This window comes from Podarcis tiliguerta, assembly GCF_965153285.1.
Source record: "Podarcis tiliguerta genome assembly, chromosome: 9".
Taxonomy (NCBI): domain Eukaryota; kingdom Metazoa; phylum Chordata; class Lepidosauria; order Squamata; family Lacertidae; genus Podarcis; species Podarcis tiliguerta.
The window spans coordinates 23748987-23769450 of record NC_139542.1 but is presented as its reverse complement, the minus strand read 5'-3'; the positions used below and the strand labels follow the sequence as shown (position 1 = coordinate 23769450).

The 20464-nt window shown below is 43.6% G+C and overlaps 2 protein-coding genes across 3 annotated transcripts in view; both read left to right on the top strand.

The window, feature by feature from the left end:
• The window catches only part of COL25A1 (collagen type XXV alpha 1 chain), a 303953-nt gene extending 300647 nt beyond the window's left edge, over positions 1-3306 (top strand). Inside the window, exons 37-38 of the mRNA XM_083456875.1 lie at positions 576-661; positions 3166-3306. Coding sequence (XP_083313001.1) covers positions 576-661; positions 3166-3184 — 105 coding nt within the window. The 3' untranslated portion in view covers positions 3185-3306. The remainder of the gene's footprint in view (positions 1-575; positions 662-3165) is intronic.
• Positions 1-19586, top strand: part of ETNPPL (ethanolamine-phosphate phospho-lyase) — a 70689-nt gene extending 51103 nt beyond the window's left edge. The window contains exons 2-14 of one of the 2 annotated variants that reach the window (XM_083456796.1): positions 5496-5552; positions 8325-8443; positions 8573-8732; positions 9907-9981; positions 10574-10667; positions 11768-11884; positions 14086-14168; positions 14958-15183; positions 16364-16518; positions 16819-16908; positions 17161-17291; positions 17781-17848; positions 18539-19586. In XM_083456796.1, the coding sequence (XP_083312922.1) occupies positions 5500-5552; positions 8325-8443; positions 8573-8732; positions 9907-9981; positions 10574-10667; positions 11768-11884; positions 14086-14168; positions 14958-15183; positions 16364-16518; positions 16819-16908; positions 17161-17291; positions 17781-17848; positions 18539-18673 (1506 nt within the window). In that variant the 5' untranslated portion in view covers positions 5496-5499 and the 3' untranslated portion in view covers positions 18674-19586. Of the gene's footprint in view, positions 1-5262; positions 5553-8324; positions 8444-8572; positions 8733-9906; positions 9982-10573; positions 10668-11767; positions 11885-14085; positions 14169-14957; positions 15184-16363; positions 16519-16818; positions 16909-17160; positions 17292-17780; positions 17849-18538 lie in introns of those variants that run through there. The other variant, XM_083456795.1, reaches the window with a different exon arrangement.
• Positions 19587-20464: the final 878 nt, after the last annotated feature.

Below are 20464 nucleotides of genomic sequence, written 5' to 3'. Positions count from 1 at the left end.
CCTTCAACCATTCCTCATCCTTCTTGGTTCCCAGACCCTTGATCATCTTAGCTGCTGTCCTTTGCACACGGGAGTGGATAAAAATGCAATTGAAATTCCTACTTGCCTATTGTTCTAGGATCCAAGCTTAGTACATAACAGCAATAAATAAGTAAATAGTATTTCGACTTCCGGTCAGCTGCGAAGGGAAATGGCAGTGAGCTCCGTGTCGTCCTATTAAGGAAGGACACAGTCCAGGCTGCTAGGGCTTTGGGGGTGAGCGCCAGGGCTAGGCACCCCCCCCCCAAAAAAAATCCCCACTTGGACTCCTTGGCACGTTTTGAATAAATATCCACAAATTTATTAATAGAATATATGACAGATAAGGTAATGATATGTACAATTTTTAACATGCAGAGAATAATAAGCACAAACAAATCAGAGAAGGGAGCTGAGAAGTCTTGGGAGAGAGAGAGAGGAACGGGGAGGGAGGATAAAAAGGGGGAAATAATGTAATTGACTATTTGGATTGATTGAAATTGTTTAATAAAAATATATTTAAAAAATAATAATTAAATAGTATTATTCCATCTCAGGTGACTCTTTACCCACGATTAACACTACATGGGAGAGGAATTGAGGACAAGTGTACATGCCACTGCTACCCTGCTCAAATCAGAGGGTGACTATGTATACTAAGAAGCTGGCTGGACTTGCGTAGGCTACCTGGTTGCTTTAGAACCCTGCTTTTTCCAGGGTTCTAAAATGTACAGGAAGTAGAACATGAGCAAATGTACGTGAGCATCTACTCTTGCGGAAGGCGATGGAGGGAGCAGGGGTATGCTTGCTAGCCTCCACACAGTGTTGGTCCCATGGTGAGAGAAACACCTTAAGAGGGCTAGCATGTCCCTCAAATCTGAAATTATTCAAATTGGCTTTTGGAAGTCATGGGTATAAGATGGGGTTTAATCAGGATAATTCATCAGGAGCTTTAACACATTCTAATGTGCAACTGAGTTATAATGCTAGGGTGGTGGTACATATTTTAATAAATGGATAAATAATAGCATGTTGCACTTTCCCTGGTAAGGCCCACTGAATTAGCTGAGTACATCTAAGCTGGGCAATCGTCCAGTTATGGGTTGGCACGAAGTCAGAAGCTTCCCTCACATGGTGCAAGAACATTCTGCGCTCCATGGGTGGACGTAATCTGCTGCCGAGGATAGAAGACCACTGGCAATTTGGTTTAATTGTGGCAGCAAAGTGTAATAACTTGGTTTTTTTTAAAAAAAACCCACCTAATTTTTTAATGCTTAAAAAACCACAACGATGTTAGAAGCTGATTTATTTATTGTTCCCCCCTCCCAATAAGGATTTTCTTCACTTTGCTTTCAAAAATCCCATGCAATTTAAAAATAAATACAGTGGTACCTCGGGTTAAGAACTTAATTCGTTTCTGGAGGTCCGTTCTCAACCTGAAACTGTTCTTAACCTGAGGTACCACTTTAGCTAAGGGCCTCCCGTTACCGCCGCACCACCACTGCACGATTTCTGTTCACATCCTGAAGCAAAGTTCTTAACCCGAGGTACTATTTCTGGGTTAGCGGAGTCTGTAACCTGAAGCGTGTGTAACCTGAAGCATCTGTAACCCGAGGTACCACTGTATCACCCTTCCTTCCTCCAAAAAAAAAAGTGTAAAGGACCCCTGACAGTTAAGTCCAGTCATGCACAACTCTTGGGTTGTGGCGCTCATCTCTCTTTACTGGCCAAGGGAGCCGACGTTTGTCCGCAGACAGCTTTTCCTTCCTCAAAGGACCTCCAAAGAACTGGTGGCCAGCAGCATAATTTAAAAACAAAGTAACTTTATTCACAATGAAGCCTTACTTACTTGAAATACCATAGTAGGCCTACCCTGCATAGTTCCATTCACGTCATTGTCCCTAGGGGCATTTCCACTCACTGGGTTATACGTAACTAACTTTTGCTCAGAGTAGACCCACTGAAATTAATGGACCTCAGTTGGACATGGTCATTAATATAAATGGGTAAATGCTAGTTTCCTAAACCCACCCACCCCACATCCAAGATAACAGAAATCATACATGTACACCAGAGGCTATTGGACTTTATAGAAATGGGAAAAGATTGTCACAGGAGGCCACCAGAGGAAAATGTGAGCAGGGCCTTTAAAATGGAATGCCACCTCACCCAAGCTGCACCTACAAGATGTTTGTAATTTTATTTATTACATTTATATCCCACTTTCCCCCCTCTCCATTGTTATCTTCACAACTGAGAGGATAAGAGACAGTGACTGGCCCAAAACCACCCAGTGGACTTCATGGCTGAGCCAGGATTTGAACCCTGGTCTCCCAGGTGTTAGTGCAGCACTCTAACCCCCACAGCACAATGCTGCTGGTACGAGAATCCTGATGGCCACATTGTGTGCAGACAGTGTCCATTGCTGGCTCTGCAGTTGCCTCACTGGCCATACTAAGGGTGTTGCCATCTCAAAAAATTGGGTAGGGTTTCCTTGTGGTAAAGGTAACGCTGCAAAACAGGTTAGCTCTTCACAGAGGGGAACTCTATCCATGCCAACTATGAAAAATATATGCCTCCTCCAGACTAAGAGGCGATATATCAGCTTCTAGAGTGTGAGAAGAGGAGAGTCATTGCTCTCACGTCCTGCCTGAGGGCTCTTATGTTCTTACAGCATCATAATGAGATCCCTTTATAACCAAGGTGCCAACCTTGAACTTGTGCAGGAGATTTTGCCAAGATTTGACGATCCCACCAAACGTATCAACCAGTTTCTGCATCTATTTTGTATGCTAATGGCATTAGGAAGCATACACCACCTTCCATAATGTTGATTACATCTTCCATAACTACCTATTCACACCAACAGAGGGAAGGGTGTGGTGATAAACAACGAATGCGAGCTAGTTGGATCTCGCCAGTATTTTCCTGCCTTCAGCATTTCCTCCTGAAATAAGGGGATAATAACATTAGCAGCTTACTTCACTGTGTTTGTATTAGGATTACTAAGGCTGTGTTAGCATGTTCCAGCAAGAACAACAAGGGACCTGGTAGCCCCTGAGGCTTAACGTGACGTTGTTAAGGTTGGCTTGTTAGTTTTGGTGAGTTGGAGTGCACTTCGTTAGACACATGAAATGTTCTTCTCAGTTGGCAGATCCATGCATGATGCTACAGGCCGAAAGGGAAGAGAGGGTATTCAACAGATGGCAAGAGAACAGGTGTGCCCCATTGCAATGTGGGCACAAAGAAAAGCAAGACCCACTCCCATTTGAAGAGGACCATTTATCTTCCATAGGGACGCGGGTGGCGCTGTGGGTTAAAGCCTCGGTGCCTAGGGCTTGCCAATCGTAAGGTCGGCGGTTCAAATCCCCGTGGCGGGGTGCGCTCCCGCTGTTCGGTCCCAGCGCCTGCCAACCTAGCAGTTCGAAAGCACCCCTGGGTGCAAGTAGATAAATAGGGACCGCTTACTAGCGGGAAGGTAAACGGCGTTTCCGTGTGCGGCTCTGGCTCGCCAGAGCAGCGATGTCACGCTGGCCACGTGACCCGGAAGTGTCTTCGGACAGCGCTGGCCCCCGGCCTCTTTGAGTGAGATGGGCGCACAACCCTAGAGTCTGTCAAGACTGGCCCGTACGGGCAGGGGTACCTTTACCTTTACCTTTATTTATCTTCCATATCAAACTGGCCACTTGGAGAGGCTCTATTCCGCCCAATTCTGATGGCATTAAATTTGCATCTCAATTCCAGTTCAACAGCCCTGCAGGGGAGTCTGTCTCTGAAACTTTTTGTTCCTTTTTTTTGGTTTTGTTCCCAGGGTGAGTTACAGCAATGCAACCATGCAATCAAGAACAAGTAAAAGAAGTAGAAGAGTCTGTGTACAAACAAGTGCATCTGTTCCAAGCCAAAAGTAGCACAATATATAGATTAAGCAAAACAGAACGGGTGGAGTCCCATAAAGATGGACCTTAGCTGTCCAAGGCCAGGGCAAAGAGGTGCATCTTCAGCATAAGCTGGAAGTTGTCCAGTGAAGATGCTCCTGTGAGGAGGGCTGCCACAAACAAAGCCCTCTTCTGGACAATGCCTTTCCTAACGAATGCAAAGGAAAACTCTGTGTGCCATGTGGGATTATCTTTGGGGGAAGAAAAAGCTAAGGGATAAACTACACAAAAACGAAGAAGTGAAGTTGGATGGTGCCTTGTACACCTCCTCCCAGCAACTCCTGCTGCCAAGCTAGTGCCAAGTTAGTGCCAATCACAAAGGATCCAAAGGATGCATTTGTGGCCCCTCCACATTGTGCTGCCTTCCAGCTCCCATCAGCATCCCAGCCAGAATTGCCAAGGGTCAGAGATGGTCCAACAACCTCTTGAGGGGACATAGAATCATAAAACTGCAGAATTGGAAGGGACCATGAGGAAGATCAGCCAGTCCAATCCCTTGCAATGCATTGTCCAATGTGGGGCTCGAATCTATGATCCAGAGATTAAGAGTCTACCACTGAGCAGTGCCAGATTTACGTATAAGCTAAACAAGCCATAGCTTAGGGCCCCACTCTCTGGGGGCCCTACAAAAATGTAAAGGGGAAAAAACTGGATGAACATTTCCAAAATATAAGATAAAAAACAAATAAAATAAAACCTTCATACAGCAACAGTGTTTTGTGTTGTGTAGGCTCCTATTTTGTTATGTGCAAATAGTTTTGATACCTATTAGGTCCATAAATTGCCATATAGAACAGGGGTCAGCAAACTTTTTCAGCAGGGGGCCAGTCCACTGTCCCTCGGACCTTGTGGGGGGGCCAGACTATATTGGGGGGGATGGACGAATTCCTATGCCCCACAAATAACCCTACCCACGGGCTGGATTTAGGATGCGATTGGGCCAGATCCAGCCCCTGGGCCTTAGTTTGCCTACCCATGATATAGAATATATTCAATAGAAAAAACAGTGACAATTGGTTGTTGACAAAGGACAGCTGGACATATAAGGGCCCCATTACCTTCAGTAGCTTAGGGCATCATCAAACCTAAATCCGGCCCTCCTATCTTATTGGTTGATTTGGATTATATTTCTGCGCCGCTTTGCACTGCAATTAATCTCAAAGCGGCTTCCAAACAGTCAAGAACAATAACGACCTTATTTATTTATTCCCTGCAACGGACTGAACGGGGCTAAGCCCAGGGAAATGGTCAAGCGGAGAGACGGTGGTGGGAAGACCAGCCGGGGCGAAAGCGGGGTGTGGCGACGGAGTGGGGTGGTTTGAGGACTACCTCGTGCGGGTAAAGAAGAGGAGGTGGCTGGAAGCCAGCCTTGGCACTTTTGGCGGGTGGCGCGGAGATGGGCGGCGCGCAGGAGGCGGGGCCCGGGCGAAGGACGCGGCGGCCCCTGCCGGGCATGGGATAAAAGGCGGCGGCGGCTGCCCGGGAGCAGCGCAGGGCGAGATACCCGGGGCTGCAGAGAGAGAGCGGGCGCGCTAGACCAGCCACGATGGAGATGTACAGCAAGGCAGAGACGCTGGAGCTGCGGAAGAAGCACATCGGGTGAGCCAGAGGGGCAAAGCCAGGGGAGCCGAGAGGGGCGGAGGGCGCAGGCATGCAAAACTCTCGCGCGCCCCAGAAAAAAACTTCCCAACTTTCCACGCCACATTCTGCAATCGCTCTCATTCTTCCTCCGGCAAGATTGTTATTTATTACTAAATTTGCATACTGCCGCTCATCCGTAGGATCTCAGCTAACAGACCCCGGCAGGTCCTCTACCTGCGCGGTAAGGCGACCTGCAAAAGTTCTCTCTAGCGGAGATGGTGTCCGGGATCTCTCCGTCGTTGGGAGTGGGGTGCAGAATCAAGGTGGTGAGGTCTACACTCATCCTGGCCAGATCAAACTCTGAGTCAAATCGAAAGGGGGTGGAAATCGACCTACCAAAACCTTCTTTGCCCTGTGCCTCCCATCCGCAGAACTGCCACTTTCCCTTTATTAAAAAGCCTCTGACATTATCTTGCACTAACGTATTTCATAGCCCTAAATTGTCACATTTTCTGAAAGGATCCGTATTAGATCATTTGAACTATCACGAATATTTTCTTTATCATAAATAGAAAGGATTTAAAAGCAACACTTTCAATGGGAAAGTCAAGCACATGCTTTAAAATCTCCTCTTGAAATCCATGGAAGTTGCAGCCTGCTTGTTTGGAGATTTCAGTGCATTTTTGCAGATGTTTGGACCCACAGTTTGCATAGAATTTAAGTCTTTTAAAGCACTTAACTTTTGGTGGGTCGTATGCTTACCTAATTGCTTCCCCCCCTTAAAAAAAACACTTTAAAAAGTTTTTAGCACTTTCTAGGAAGGCTTATTTTTTATAAAAAAATCAAAGTTTTTTTAAAAAAATATTTCTTAGAAACAAAAATGGGGAAATGCTACACTTTTAGTGACACTTTGAAATGTGCTTCCCTCTCTTTCTCTCTCTCTTTGCCATGCAATCAGTTGAAGCCCTGCTGATAATGAAAATTATTCACTTCTCTGGGGTGTGATTCCAAGACATATATGCTTGAATACTGTACAAAACCCCATCTGGCAGTCCAAAAAAATCTCCTCTGCCTCTGTGCATAGGACATCTGTGCCCTTATCTAACCCTTGTATAAATAGTCAGATTAACAGCCAGGAAGGTGGATCAGTGTTTGACCTTCCAAAGGAAACTTGGACAAGTGCAGTAAATGCACAGAGGTGCATGTGATGTCAGTGGCATTAAACAAGCATGCAAGATTGTGTAACCAGTTGATACACTGTACTCACAGTCCTTGCATAACCCAAGTGGATCCTGGGCGTTCTGCAAAGCCAAGCCTGGAATTCTGCCCGCCAAAGAGGCGAAAAGTTCTGTGCAAACTCTGAGAGTTGTTGTCTCCCTTGGATTATTATTTCATCCTTAATACAATAATAAGCTATTTTGGCTCCATTGGCATACAGTAGAAGCTGGGAACCAGCTAAAGATACAAAAGGCCAGCCAAAACAAACAAAAGGTTAGGGCTCAATTCTTTGGGGCTGTCTTCTTGTGGTTCATTAAAAAAACCTAGGAAGAGACTCACTCCAGGTTGCATTGTTCTCCCCTTCGCATGCACACTGCTTAATGCATGGGAGTCCTACAGACCTACTGGGAACCCCTCCCTTCCCCATTATCAGCCCTGCTGTGCAGACAGCTCTCTCATGGATGCAGCTGTATGCACCCAATGGAGAGTGTGGAAGAGGGAATGGGTGGAGCCTTTTTTGTGTGGCGGGTTTGATCCTTTCTTAATTAAAAAGGTAAAGGTACCCCTGCCCTTACGGGCCAGTCTTGACAGACTCTAGGGTTGTGCGCCCATCTCACTCAAAGAGGCCGGGGGCCAGCGCTGTCCGGAGACACTTCCGGGTCACGTGGCCAGCGTGACATTGCTGCTCTGGCGAGCCAGAGCCGCACACGGAAACACCGTTTACCTTCCCGCTAGTAAGCGGTCCCTATTTATCTACTTGCACCCAGGGGTGCTTTCGAACTGCTAGGTTGGCAGGCGCTGGGACCGAACAACGGGCGCGCACCCCGCTGCGGGGATTCGAACCGCCGACCTTTCGCTCGGCAAGCCCTAGGCACTGAGGCTTTAACCCACAGCGCCACCCGTGTCCCTTCTTTCTTAATTAATGGTCCCCAATTTCCCCAGTCTATGCTGTTTGTGGTGAGGGAACAAAACCCTGTGCATGTCCAAAATAACTCTGTCACTTGAAGATTGGCTTGGTGTGTTGAGCAATATATCACATTTAAGTTATTGTCCTTTTCACAGATGAGAAGAGATACCAAATTTTGTCTAAGGCAATTCCTGAACAGTGGTACCTAAGGTTACATACACTTCAGGTTACATTCGCTTCAGGTTACAGACTCTGCTAACCCAGAAATAGTACCTCGGGTTAAGAACTTTGCTTCAGGATGAGAACAGAAATTGTGCTCTGGCGGCGTGGCAGCAGCAGCAGGAGGCCCCATTAGCTAAAGTAGTGCTTCAGGTTAAGAACAGTTTCAGGTTAAGAAAGGACCTCCTGAACGAATTAAGTACTTAACCCGAGGTACCACTGTACTATGATGAGTGTTCCATGAAGCCAGCCATATTTACACTTGGAGAGACATAATTTACTATTTCCCCCCTCACTGACTGAGTCTCCCCAGGACAATGCTTGAGGACTCCTGATAGACCATAATGAATTTGCTGCATTGACATGTTTGTAGAAGTGTATGCAGTGGTCTGGAGAAGGAGCTTTTCAGCAGACCTAAACTAAAGCAATGCTTTCGTGCTTTTCAGGCCCTCGTGCAAGGTCTTCTTTGCTAAGGACCCCATTAAGATTGTGTGTGCCCGTGGGCAGTATATGTTTGATGAGAATGGAGAAAAATACTTGGACTGCATTAACAATGTAGCACATGGTAAGAACTGTGGTGTAATATATGTTGACAGCTTTTAAAGTGCTCCCATTCACTTTAGGTGGATTTGGGGTGTTTTTTCAGGTTCTTTCTAATGGGTTCATTGACCTCTCTTTACTTGGTCCTTTCCAGTTGGACACAGCCATCCAGATGTGGTCAAGGCTGCGGTGAAACAGATGGAGTTACTCAACACAAATTCTCGCTTCCTGCACGACAATCTGGTCCAGTATGCCAAGCGCCTCACTGCGACCCTCCCAGAGCCTCTCTCTGTTTGCTACTTCGTGAACTCTGGGTATGGCTAAAGGACTTTTCATTGCTATTATCTTTTGGAAACTTGTATCAATTAACTTCTACATTTAAACAGCTTTGGGAGATGGTGAGAGAACAGAGTTAACAAATATAGGACTTTCTAAGGTTGTGCCCAGGTTTTCATGTGGGCAAAAATTCATATGGTCATAGTATTTGTTTATCTTTTACATTTCTATCTCATCTATGCATACATGTTTCCCTTGTTCCTATTTTACTCTTGCAACAACCCTGTGGGGTAGGCTGAGAGACAGTGGGGGGAAAAGCTTCATGGCTGAGTTGAACCTGGGTTTTCTTAATCCTAGTCTGAGACTCTGTACTTTCAGCAGATAAGGGTTATGACTCTGCAAATGAAATCTCTGCAGAAGAAGTTTTCACTAGATACAATCAGTTTTACTAGACACAAAACATAGGAAGAAGCTTGCTGCAAAGGAAACAAACAACAGATTGCAGCATGAGGTTTTCTCCAAATGCAAAACAACCAGATTGTGCAATGGGGAACTGTCTCTCCCTCCCCCAGGCCTCTTTGGGTCAGTCCAAGGAATTCTGCCCATCAGCTCCAATGTATTCAGTGGGCTCCATGCCCACAGGGGCTCCTCAGTAAGGCATGTTCTGTGTACACAGTAGGCCACATCTCTTCATAGAATGGGAAGGCTTCACATACAGGCGGCACCAGATCATGGCCACAACCTGTATATCCCCTCATTTTCCTGGGCAGCCCTCAAGATTATCAATGTAAACCACAGCTGAGCTATTCACAAGTTCATATTTTGTGTCCAGCTGTAGATTTTTTAATAATCAAGACATGAACAAATGAGCAGAATTCACATAGGTTTAGATGTGATCGCTATGGGATGCTTTAGTTGAGATTCCTGCATTGCAGGGGGTTGGACTAGATTACCCTTCCAACTCTACAATTTTATTTCCATGCGTGTGTCCATGGGAAGCAACTCTTTGGCTTTTCAACCCAGAGAGAATCCTGCCCTCATTCAACATTTTCACTCTGGATCCAATAGGTGTGCTATTAATCATTTCTAGGGGATTAGAGTTTGACATATGCCTGTCTGGAGTTATTTTATTTTTGGCTTAAAAGACTAGTTTATTATGTAGCTCTCCTGTTACAATAGCTGCTTTCATTGCCTTCTAATTTTGTCCTGCAGATCTGAAGCAAATGACCTTGCTTTGCGCCTAGCCCGCCAATACAGGGGCCACCAAGACGTGATTACACTTGACCAGTAAGTATGCTGATGGTATGGATGAGATCAGTTTGTTGCAACATGATGCAGATGGGTCATGTGCTACTATAATGACTGTTCAGTCTGTAGCCAAGCACCCAGAGCCCCATACATGAAGATTCTGCATGCATGGAGCTTCCCTGATCACAGTTAGTTTCTCATTCACCTCAAATGAGGTCACTGATCTGCACACAGTGATCTGTAAATAAATGTATCCATTAACTTCATCAAGACTTCTTCATTTTAACTCAAACCTCTGTTTTGACTCATTCATTTCTGTGAGGAAGGGGTTGTCTCTGCATAGTTGTATGTCATAGAGGGAAACGGTCTACTAATTCCTATTAATTAGAGAATATTTGCATTTGTAGTTCAATAGTAATAAATATTAAAAACAATGAAAATTGTGAACAACGACATTGAATATGTTGCTGTGGTGATACCACATACAGAAAACTAAGGTTAAACTGAGATTCTTTGTCAGTTTAGGTGCAAAACTTATGTAAAACATGTGCAAAACTAACCTGTAACAGAGTCTGCTTCTTTTGAACTCTTTCACACTCTGGAGTCACTTTGCATCCATCTTCTGTTTCAGTGCTTATCATGGCCATGTTACATCACTGATTGACATCAGTCCATATAAATTTAATCAACTGGGGAAAGAGGCCAAAAAGGAATTTGTACATGTGGTAAGTAATTATTATACTGGATTCTTACTGTCCTTAGCATATTTATATTCATAGCAGATACAAATGAAATGCAAAGCTAAACTGCATAGCAATAACTCCACAAAAATCAATAGATACTATTTAGTGATATTTTGGTTGGCCTAATCAATGTAAGAAGCCTGGGGCGCTTCTTACAAGATGAATTGTGTATGGACAGAGATATATTTTGTCCTGAAAAATGCAAGATTTCTACAGTAGAGAAAGCATGTTTTTTAAAAACAAAAACAAAAAAAACCCCGTAGGTATCTGTATCCAAGAATCTCTTAAGAAGTGGCTCTTAATTGTCATGAGGAATTCATGGACAATAAATCTGACAGTGGCTAGTAAGCATAGCTCTCTTCCAGGGTTCAGCATGAGCAGGCCCCAAGATCTGGAAATCAGAAACATCCTGCCTTCTAGATGCCAATGCACCCTCCCCCATGATATGCCTGAAAGGACCCCTGCACACACTGATCCCTACACACTTTGAAGCCCCTTCAGACTGACGTCAATTTGGCTGATGGACAACAGGGGCAGACTTTAGTAATATACCGCCCAGAGTGAGGACTATTTTTTGTGCCCCTTCCCCCTTATTTTCACAATAATTCTTTTTGGTGCAGTTTACCCTTATTTATCCATATAAATATAAGTTTTTAAATTATTTTGTGCTCCCCCTCAGCCCGGCACCCTTCCAGATCATGTGGACAAGCAGCAGAAGATTACTCTTCCAAGCATCTAATAAGGGGTTGTTGAGAACAGATATTGAACTAGATATGAGCCAGTGTATGTTATTATGGTCTCAGTTCTTTGTCGTTTCTGCCTTCTGTCCCACTTCCTGGAAAGCCAGGGATACAGAAAACCTGTGGACCTATACATTAAAATACTGGAAATGTTAAGATCCTCTTGTGTCTCTGATGCACGGTTTCTTATTAACCTGCTGTGGGAAGATTTAGAAGAAAATCAGCATGTCCTACGTGAGGTGCACACCAGATAGGGTTTTTAAGGCCAGTTTTGTTCCTGTCGGAGGAGGAGCCAGGGACAGTGCATTCAAAGATTTCAAATCTTCTTTTGCCACTCTTTAGGCTCCTTCACCAGATATATACAGAGGAAAATATAGAGAGGACCATCCAGACCCCGGAAGCGCTTATGCCGATGATGTGAAAAAGATAATTGAAGAGGCTCAGAAGAACGGCCGCAAGGTATGTAAACAACAGAGGAACATGAAAGCCTGCTCAGATTGTGTCCTGAAAAATGCTCAATTAGGTGAACTTGACTGCTTTATATAGTAATAATAATAATAAATTTTATTTATATCCCGCCCTCCCCAGCCGAAGCCGGGCTCAGGGTGGCTAACAACAAAGTTCTCTTTGCCTCAATTCATTCATAGAAAAATATAGCTAGAATTTCTTTTGTTTTTACTGGATTCCTGGATTTTAAGGTGCCTTCTACCCCCCCCCTTTAACTTGCATTCAAAACTCTCACAAGAAAATAATAGGTAAGGATTGAGTAAAGAAGAAGAAATAAATAAATAAATCTAAACCTCCGTTTCATATGTAAGAGCAGGCTTAAAGCATAAAGCGCTATTTTGATTGTGCTCTGAAACTGCACATAGAACTTTTGCTGAAATTAATGGGGCAGCAGTTAAAAGGCACAGGATATAATGTACTGCAGTGTACAGCCTCTGTTCCTAAAATCCCCACCCAGTTTGAGACCTCATTCCTAAAGGGGGCTTACATTTATTTATTTTTGCAACCACATAATATCATACAAACTACCAAACAGATTAACAAGAAGAAATATATAAAAGCCCAGCAGCTTCTCAGAATTTCTCACAGGGGTGTCCCAGTGCAAAGAGAAGAAAATCAGTAGGATCCAGTGGAATGTTGCACATTGAGGAGCCAGAGACATGAATTTAAATGCTAGCTCATGTGAACAAAAATTACTCAAAGCAGCTGACAAAATGGCAAAGTAAGCTGTTGATTTAAAACATAGCATCTTAACACGAGTAATGATATAGGAACTTGCTGACTTTGGTTTGGGGAGATATTTCTAGAACTCGCATGGAGGCTTGTTGTTATTAGTCACTTCTTTTCCAGAAAGGTGAACTCGAAGGAACTTGCAAAAGCAAACAATACAAACAAGAATAAAAACAACCTAAAATGCCCACCGGTAGTGATTGGAGCCACTATTTCCCCATCACCTTAAAGTCCAAAGGAGCCCACCCATCTGTCTTTAATTCCTTATTGAGATTTATAAAAAAGAAACTAACGGATAGTTTCTATTTTCCCCCCTTTGTCTGTTTCCTCCCTTCCCCCTCGCATTATCTTCCTCATAGGTTCTGGTGCCGTAGACCTCTGCCAGGAGCAGTTGATAAAGTTTCACAGACTATGGGGAGCCTCCTACTGTCTGGCTGTAGTATACCTCTTCGAATATAGTGTACGCTTCTTTACACGTTACCACACGACCTTCTTTCCAGGAAGACGGCACTGCTCAAGCTTGCATGGACCCCTGCTGATATACGGGGAGGGTTGTACAAGAGTGAGGGAGGCAGTCAGTTAAATAGCAGATTTGGGCTGACCCTCCAGGCAGACTTAGGGGAGAACAAAGGCATAATGCTGAATGCAGAAAATGTAAGCTTCCAGTTCCAGTCTATCTGATCTGCTGATGTTGATTCCTGATCCCAAATAACCTTTTTTGGTTTGTTTGTTTTCATTCCTAGCTACTGGAATCACTTCAGCTGTAGGCTCTGTCTTTTTGTCAAATGCCTCATCCTGATTTGCTCTGCATACGTTTTCCTTCTTCTTCTTCTGAAGCAGGGGTGCCCAAAATACAGCTCTGCACATCTTCAGTGCATTTGTTTGTTTCCCATTTTGAGCCACAGGAAAGGGGTTAAATCGGCTATCACAGAATGCCATGTGAATGAAGCTGATGGAGGTTCACGAGTTCACAGGGTGAAGCTGATATAAATACTATAAAGCACCTTTAGTAATTAAATTATTGAAATGTGGACAATCATTAATAATAAATAGATAATAAATAACTCATCAGAACAGTGAACCCATCAGATACTTCCAGTATCACATTTGTATTCTGCAAGAATAGGCCGACTAAATGAGTTTTTAAATAAATGTGCACAGTAAATCCAAGACTTCGAGCACTGGGTCAATAATGAGCTGTAGAATTATGCTGGATGCTTGCCCTGACATTGAAAAATTGGGCACCTCTGCCATTTTTGTTGTCGTTACTGCTGCTCACAGCTGTTCAAGATGCATCATAGCTATCCAAACTGCATATTAATTTATCTCACCTGTTTTCATAGGGTTCGTGCCTGTAGCTGTTGTTTCATTTGCAAACGAGTAAGCAGAGGAATGCTCTCCTTATAACATCTTCTCTTACTTAGATTGCAGCCTTTATTGCTGAGTCCATGCAGAGTTGCGGAGGCCAAGTAATTCCACCTGCAGGCTATTTCCAGAAAGTTGCAGAGTATGTACAGTGCTTGGGATGGGTTACTTACAGCAGGTTACTTAATAAAAATCACAGGAAGAGTCTACTTATTTGGTTCTTTGTGTAGCTTTACTCTTTGTTCCTTGAAATTTAAAACTGCTACGATTATTATTTTTTATTTCTGTAAATAAATATTGTCCAGTAACAAGAGCTGCCTTTCTCAAAGTAGCTTTTGGCAATTCAATCCAAAGCCAATAAGTTGGTGGGGTGGTACATAAGGAATATAAGTATTGCTCAAGATTTAGTGACGGCAGACAAATTGGATGGCTTTGAAAGAGCACTAGACAGGATAAGGTTATTAATGGCTACTAGCCAGTTATTGTGTTATCACAGTCTGCTTATGGGATTCCCATAGGCAGTTGGTTGACACACTGAGAGAACAGGATGCATGGGCTATTTGCAATGAACAGCATGATTTCTTATTGCACAGTAGCTCTGAGGTGATCTGCACATTAAGAAAAATCACATGGTACATCATTCCTAGAACTTGAGAATACAGGAGGCCCTGCGCATTGTGTGTATCAGATATTATTATCCAATATTTCTAGACCACACATATCCTTCTGTGACCTTACAGAGTGAACTCAGGTCAACTTTATCCATCTTCCGGCCATACTATAAAGACCATATGGCCTGATAAGCACTTTTCTGAATTCTCAGCTGTAAATGCCCCTTGCAGGACCATAATTGAAGTCTTCATGTAAACGCTCCTACATAACAGTGACACATCACAATGAGGCATCTGTTCTGTTCCCTTTTTATTTTCAGCGCTGTCCACAAAGCGGGTGGAGTTTTCATAGCTGATGAAGTCCAGGTCGGTTTCGGTCGAGTTGGAAAAAAATTCTGGGGATTCCAGCTACAAGGCGAAGACTTTGTGCCTGACATTGTCACTATGGGGAAGCCAATTGGCAATGGCCATCCCATGTCTTGTGTAGTTACCACCAGAGAGATAGCAGAAGCTTTTGGTGCCTCTGGACTGGAGTACTTCAATACGGTGAGCTTCTCTTCTAATATTCTCATTTATAGTTAGAAATCGGGTATGAGGAAACTTTGGCTCTCCAGATGTTGCTGAACTGCAATGATCATTAGCCCAGGGATGATGGGAGTTGTAGTTCAGCAATGTTCGGAAGGCCACATCTGTTATAGAGGCTTGTTCGTTGACTTGGCATGCATAATTGCACCATCATAGATTGTTACAGAAAGAATGTTCAGAGTGCCCAGTAATGACTCAAATAATGCTTTTCAGTGAAGCCAGTTCACCCAGTTTAGACAACAGCATCAGGCAACATCTGGCCCTGATCCATCTCTTATGTATGGTGTGAAGTGAAATAGTACCTGCCTTCTCCATCCATTTGGCAGAACCTCATGCAAATTGGGCCAATGTCCTTTGGATTCCATGCCCATAGGTGCAGCAGTGGCCCAGGGAGTGGGGGAGCAGCAGTGAGAGGATGCTATTGTGTAGGCCAGCATTGCCAACCCAGAGTTCCTCTGCCCTCACTGCTGCCCCAACCCCATCTCATCTCCACACAGCACTGCTGCATAGGCATGAAGTATTATTATCTTTTGAAGACACTGGTGGCACACCAGGAGGGTGGGGAAGACGGGTGTGCTCTCAGTTCCCCATTAAGCACAAGGTGATAGGAAATATTCGGCCTAGTAAGGTTTGACCATACGTTGCAATATCATGCATGCACCAATTGAGTCTTGTACTGAATAGATGCTCAGGTTGAGCTTCTTAATGCCTAAATGAGACTGTGATTGAAAATGTACAGCTTCGTCATGCAAATAATATTGAGCACATGATCTCTTGTGTGTGTATATGTAAAACCAGTACATGGTGCTTACTGTTTTATTTATTTAAAAGTGGAGCAGGAGCCTAAGTTATAGCAAAGCTTCACTCTGTGCAGGAAAGCAGTACAAACCCTGTGGTGTTTTATTCCCTTCAAACTTTTCAAAATAGAAATTGCGAAGAAGAAATATGACACTCCATAGCACCACATAAGGTTCAAGTTAAAAAGATAGAAGGAAATTTGCACCCAATATTTCTTGTTTGCCTGAGAAAATAATCTGATACCAAGCCCCGTCTTGCTCAAAACATTCATCAAAATCTTTGGATGAAGAAATAATTGAGGCAGCAATGATCTGTTTCTTCTTGGTCATTTCCCCTCCCTCAGTTTGGGGGCAACCCAGTGTCCTGTGCAATTGGACTGGCTGTTTTGGACGTGATAGAAAAAGAAGATCTCCAAGGGAATGCCACACGTGTTGGAAACTATCTTACCGAACTACTGAAGGAACAAAAAGAAAAGCATCCGCTGGTGGGAGATGTCAGGTAGGCACAACAGGGTAAACATTAAAAGGTTTTTAGATGTGGAAGAATGTATAACTAGGGGTGGCTTCTTCAATCCAAGGACTGCATTGCCTTCTGAAGACCCAGGAGACACATTCCAGTGGTGGGTGCAATCATACCCACCCCCCACCACTACTACTGAATAACAGATCAGATAACTGTTTTGTACAGGAGACCTACCACACTACATTGTAAAACTATTTGGAGCTGTGTGCCTTTTGTGCAACACTGAGATTTGATTGCTGCACCTCTGATTCCCTCCCTTTTCTTTATATTTTTCAGAGGTGTTGGTTTGTTTGTTGGAGTGGATCTTGTGAAGGATCGACAAAAGAGAACGCCTGCCACTGCTGAGGCCCAGCATATTATCTACAAGTAAATATATACTGGCTTGCTTTTAGACGTCCCTTTCATCAGTTTTAACTTTACAACTTCCAGGCTAGACATTCAAACTGAAGGAGCTGAAATTCATAGTCAGGTCAGGGCTGAGTAACTGAAGATGCCCTCACAATTTACCCAGAATCATAAAACACAGCTTTAAAGGAACTGGCTACGTGATAACTTCAGATACCTAAATGCATTTTGGAGTTTGTATTCCAAATTAAATCTGTGTTCCCTTCTAATCAGGCTGAAAGAACAGAGGATTCTTCTGAGTGCTGATGGACCTTATCGAAACATCTTGAAATTTAAGCCACCCATGTGCTTCACTAAGGAAGATGCAAAGTTTGTAGTTGATCAGATTGATGAGATCCTCACAGGTAAGCATTCTTGCATGCCTACCGGTTCCTTGGCCTCCAATTTTGTTCTATAGGTAACAGAGGTAGTGGCAGAGAACTGGGGAAGGAGGGAGAAGGGGTGCAGAGGCTGTAGCCTTTCTTAGTGTCTTGGCACATCTAAAGATATAGGAAAGACTTGACAACTCCAGATGTCAAAATCAGGCAAGAACTAGTGGCCAGCATAAGCTTGTGACCCATTGCAGAGATCATTGTTGGAGATGCAACATTAGATTATGTAGACTGCCGAACCTGGACTGATTCAGCCAGGATCATTTCAGCTCCCAGGTGTCATAGTGGTAAGTTGGGGATAGGTTGCTTGTTGCTGAAACGTGTCTTAAGTGAATTGTAAAGAAATTTATCTAGTTCTACAAGAAAATAAGCTAGTATTTAAAACCTCATGAACTTTTTCTTTACACTTTGTGACTTCTGTACCTAATGATGGGAAACCTACTCCCCCCCCCCTTGTTCCAGATTTAGAAGATTTAACAATAAACAGGACCAGAGATGAATTACCAACAAGTGTACAGAGTAAAAGAAAAGTAAGTTGGAAACCCCAAAATGACACTGCTAATAAATATAGACAAAAGTGATCTAGATGGACCATTGTCCTGGCTCAATATAAGACAGCTTCCTAAGTTCCTGTGAGCTGTCTGAAGACTTTCCTGTCTTATAAAATTTCACCCACATACCTCATGTTTGGGGCTTTCTCTCAGTACACTTTATGTCATGCCATGCTCTCCCCCTCCCAACACTCACACAAGCAACTCAAAACTCACCTATTCCATAAACCATTGGCATAACCCATAGTCATAACTGAAATAATGCCTAAATTATCTGCACACAGCTGCATTCGCTCACATAATTCTGGTCTTATCCATGGCTTTGCATATTTCATTTCTCTGCTGATTTCCTACACTTGCCTCTCTTCTGTCTCATGCAATGTCTAAAATTTGATAGTAAACATCTCAGATTAGGGACCTGTTTTGTGCTTGGGTCCTGGCCTCAGCTTTTCCACAGGCAGCTGGTTGGCCACTGTGAGAACAGTGTGCGAGATTAGATGGGCCATTAATTAGCCGAATCCAGCAAGCCCTTCTACATTTTGCACCAATGAATGCCGATAACCTAGAGCCACAGGCTTGTAAAATCTGTGGTTCTGGCAGTTCCCATGACATCAAATATCTGCTGATGCCAATATTTGCATATTCAGTCAAATTGTGCATTTGTTTTAGATGCCCAGAGATGGGAGCTCCCAGCTGGAATGCATCAACGAAAGCATAAGCCATATCAATGGAAGTGCCTGCAGACAAAAAAATGGATTTTATGCTGAAAACAACACAGTGCCTTGCAAAAGGATCAGGACATGAAAAGAAAATTCTATAAATAAGAATCACTATGTACAGTTGGGTTTGTTTAAGGATGAATGGGTGTGTGCAATAATTGTTAAGAATATTGGCTTGTTATACATTATGATGAAGCATCCATTTACTTATGGTCTAAATTTGGAGCATCATGCTTTGCAGCCATAGTACAAGGGTAGCATGGCCTCATTTGTTTCAGATGTCTAACTGACTGCCAGTCACTGATTCATGTGTCTTTGTCCTTTTGGAATCTCAGTGTTTGGTATTGAGATTTTAATAATTTTCCCATGTTTTAATGGTTTATTTGTTATACTGTGCAACTTTCTGGTGGGGCAATTCATGCCAATGCTGAAATAAATAGAAATGTTATCTTGTAAATCTCACATGCAATCCAACAGAGGACACATGGAACAACCAAGAGTGTTCCACGAAAACCTGCCAATCAGCTTCTTAGGCTGCCACCCTATCCACATTTACATGGGAGTAAGTTTCACTGAACTCATGCAAGCTTGATTCCCCAATGCGTGGGGTTGCACCCTTGGTGGAGATGGGAGTGAGTCCAATCCCTCATTCAAATAGATTTCAGATTTTTAAAAAAAAAATTAAAGGGAGCATACACAGCACCTATTTCCACACACAATTTCCCCTTCCAGCTAGGGATGCACACTGGAACAATGTTGTACTATTCAATGACAAAGATTTTATAATAATTATTAATTGTACAGTATTAACTATATTGAAAATGAAAACTTTATAAAGCACTGCTGTATTTAGACAGTATGCCTTCTTGGTCTATATTTGTCAGTTGTATATCTGCTGTTATCAGTGTTGTTTATGAACTCTGTTAGGACACCAGTTTGTTTTCCATTTACTGGAAACTCTTGTTTATTCCAAAAAATAAAATAAAGCTATTTTTAACGTACAGGTCAATGTGTCATGAAATGAATAACCATCAATATTTAATAATTACTTGGTAAGGTTACATTCTTCTTAAAGTTGATCTTTGGCCTCATTTACTCATCTCAAACTAGGCTTGGCTATAAATTAACATGATTAATGCATAGGGGTATTCCTTTCTTGGAGAAGATGAGTAATGGTCCAGAGGTTGCGGGCACATATTGCTGAGTGTGCACAAGCATTCTGAATTATCCATAAGTAATAGTGAGCACCCCTAGGAGACAAAGTCCACATTTGTGCACAATTAGATATGGATATAGACAGATTTACATAAAGGTAAATAAGGGTGGCGCTGTGGGTAAAAGCCTCAGCGCCTAGGGCTTGCCGACCGGAAGGTCGGTGGTTCGAATCCCCGCGGCGGGGTGCGCTCCCATTGCTCGGTCCCAGTGCCTGCCAACCTAGCAGTTCGAAAGCACTCCCGGGTGCAAGTAGATAAATAGGGACCGCTTACTAGCGGGAAGGTAAACGGCGTTTCCGTGTGCGGCTCTGGCTCGCCAGATGCAGCTTTGTCACACTGGCCACGTGACCCGGAAGTGTCTCTGGACAGCGCTGGCCCCCGGCCTCTTGAGTGAGATGGGCGCACAACCCTAGAGTCTGTCAAGACTGGCCCGTACGGGCAGGGGTACCTTTACCTTTAAAGTTTACTTTGGAAAAGTAAACTTTATCTTTACAATGGAACCTTGGGTTATGTACCGTCCTCCTTACAAACACTTTGGGTAATGAGCTCCACTAACCTGGAAGTAGGTGCTCCTGGTAGCAAACTTTGCCCCAGGATACGAGTGGAAGTCACACGCCAGCAACATGATGGCAGTGGGGGGCCCCATTAGCAAAAGCAGACCT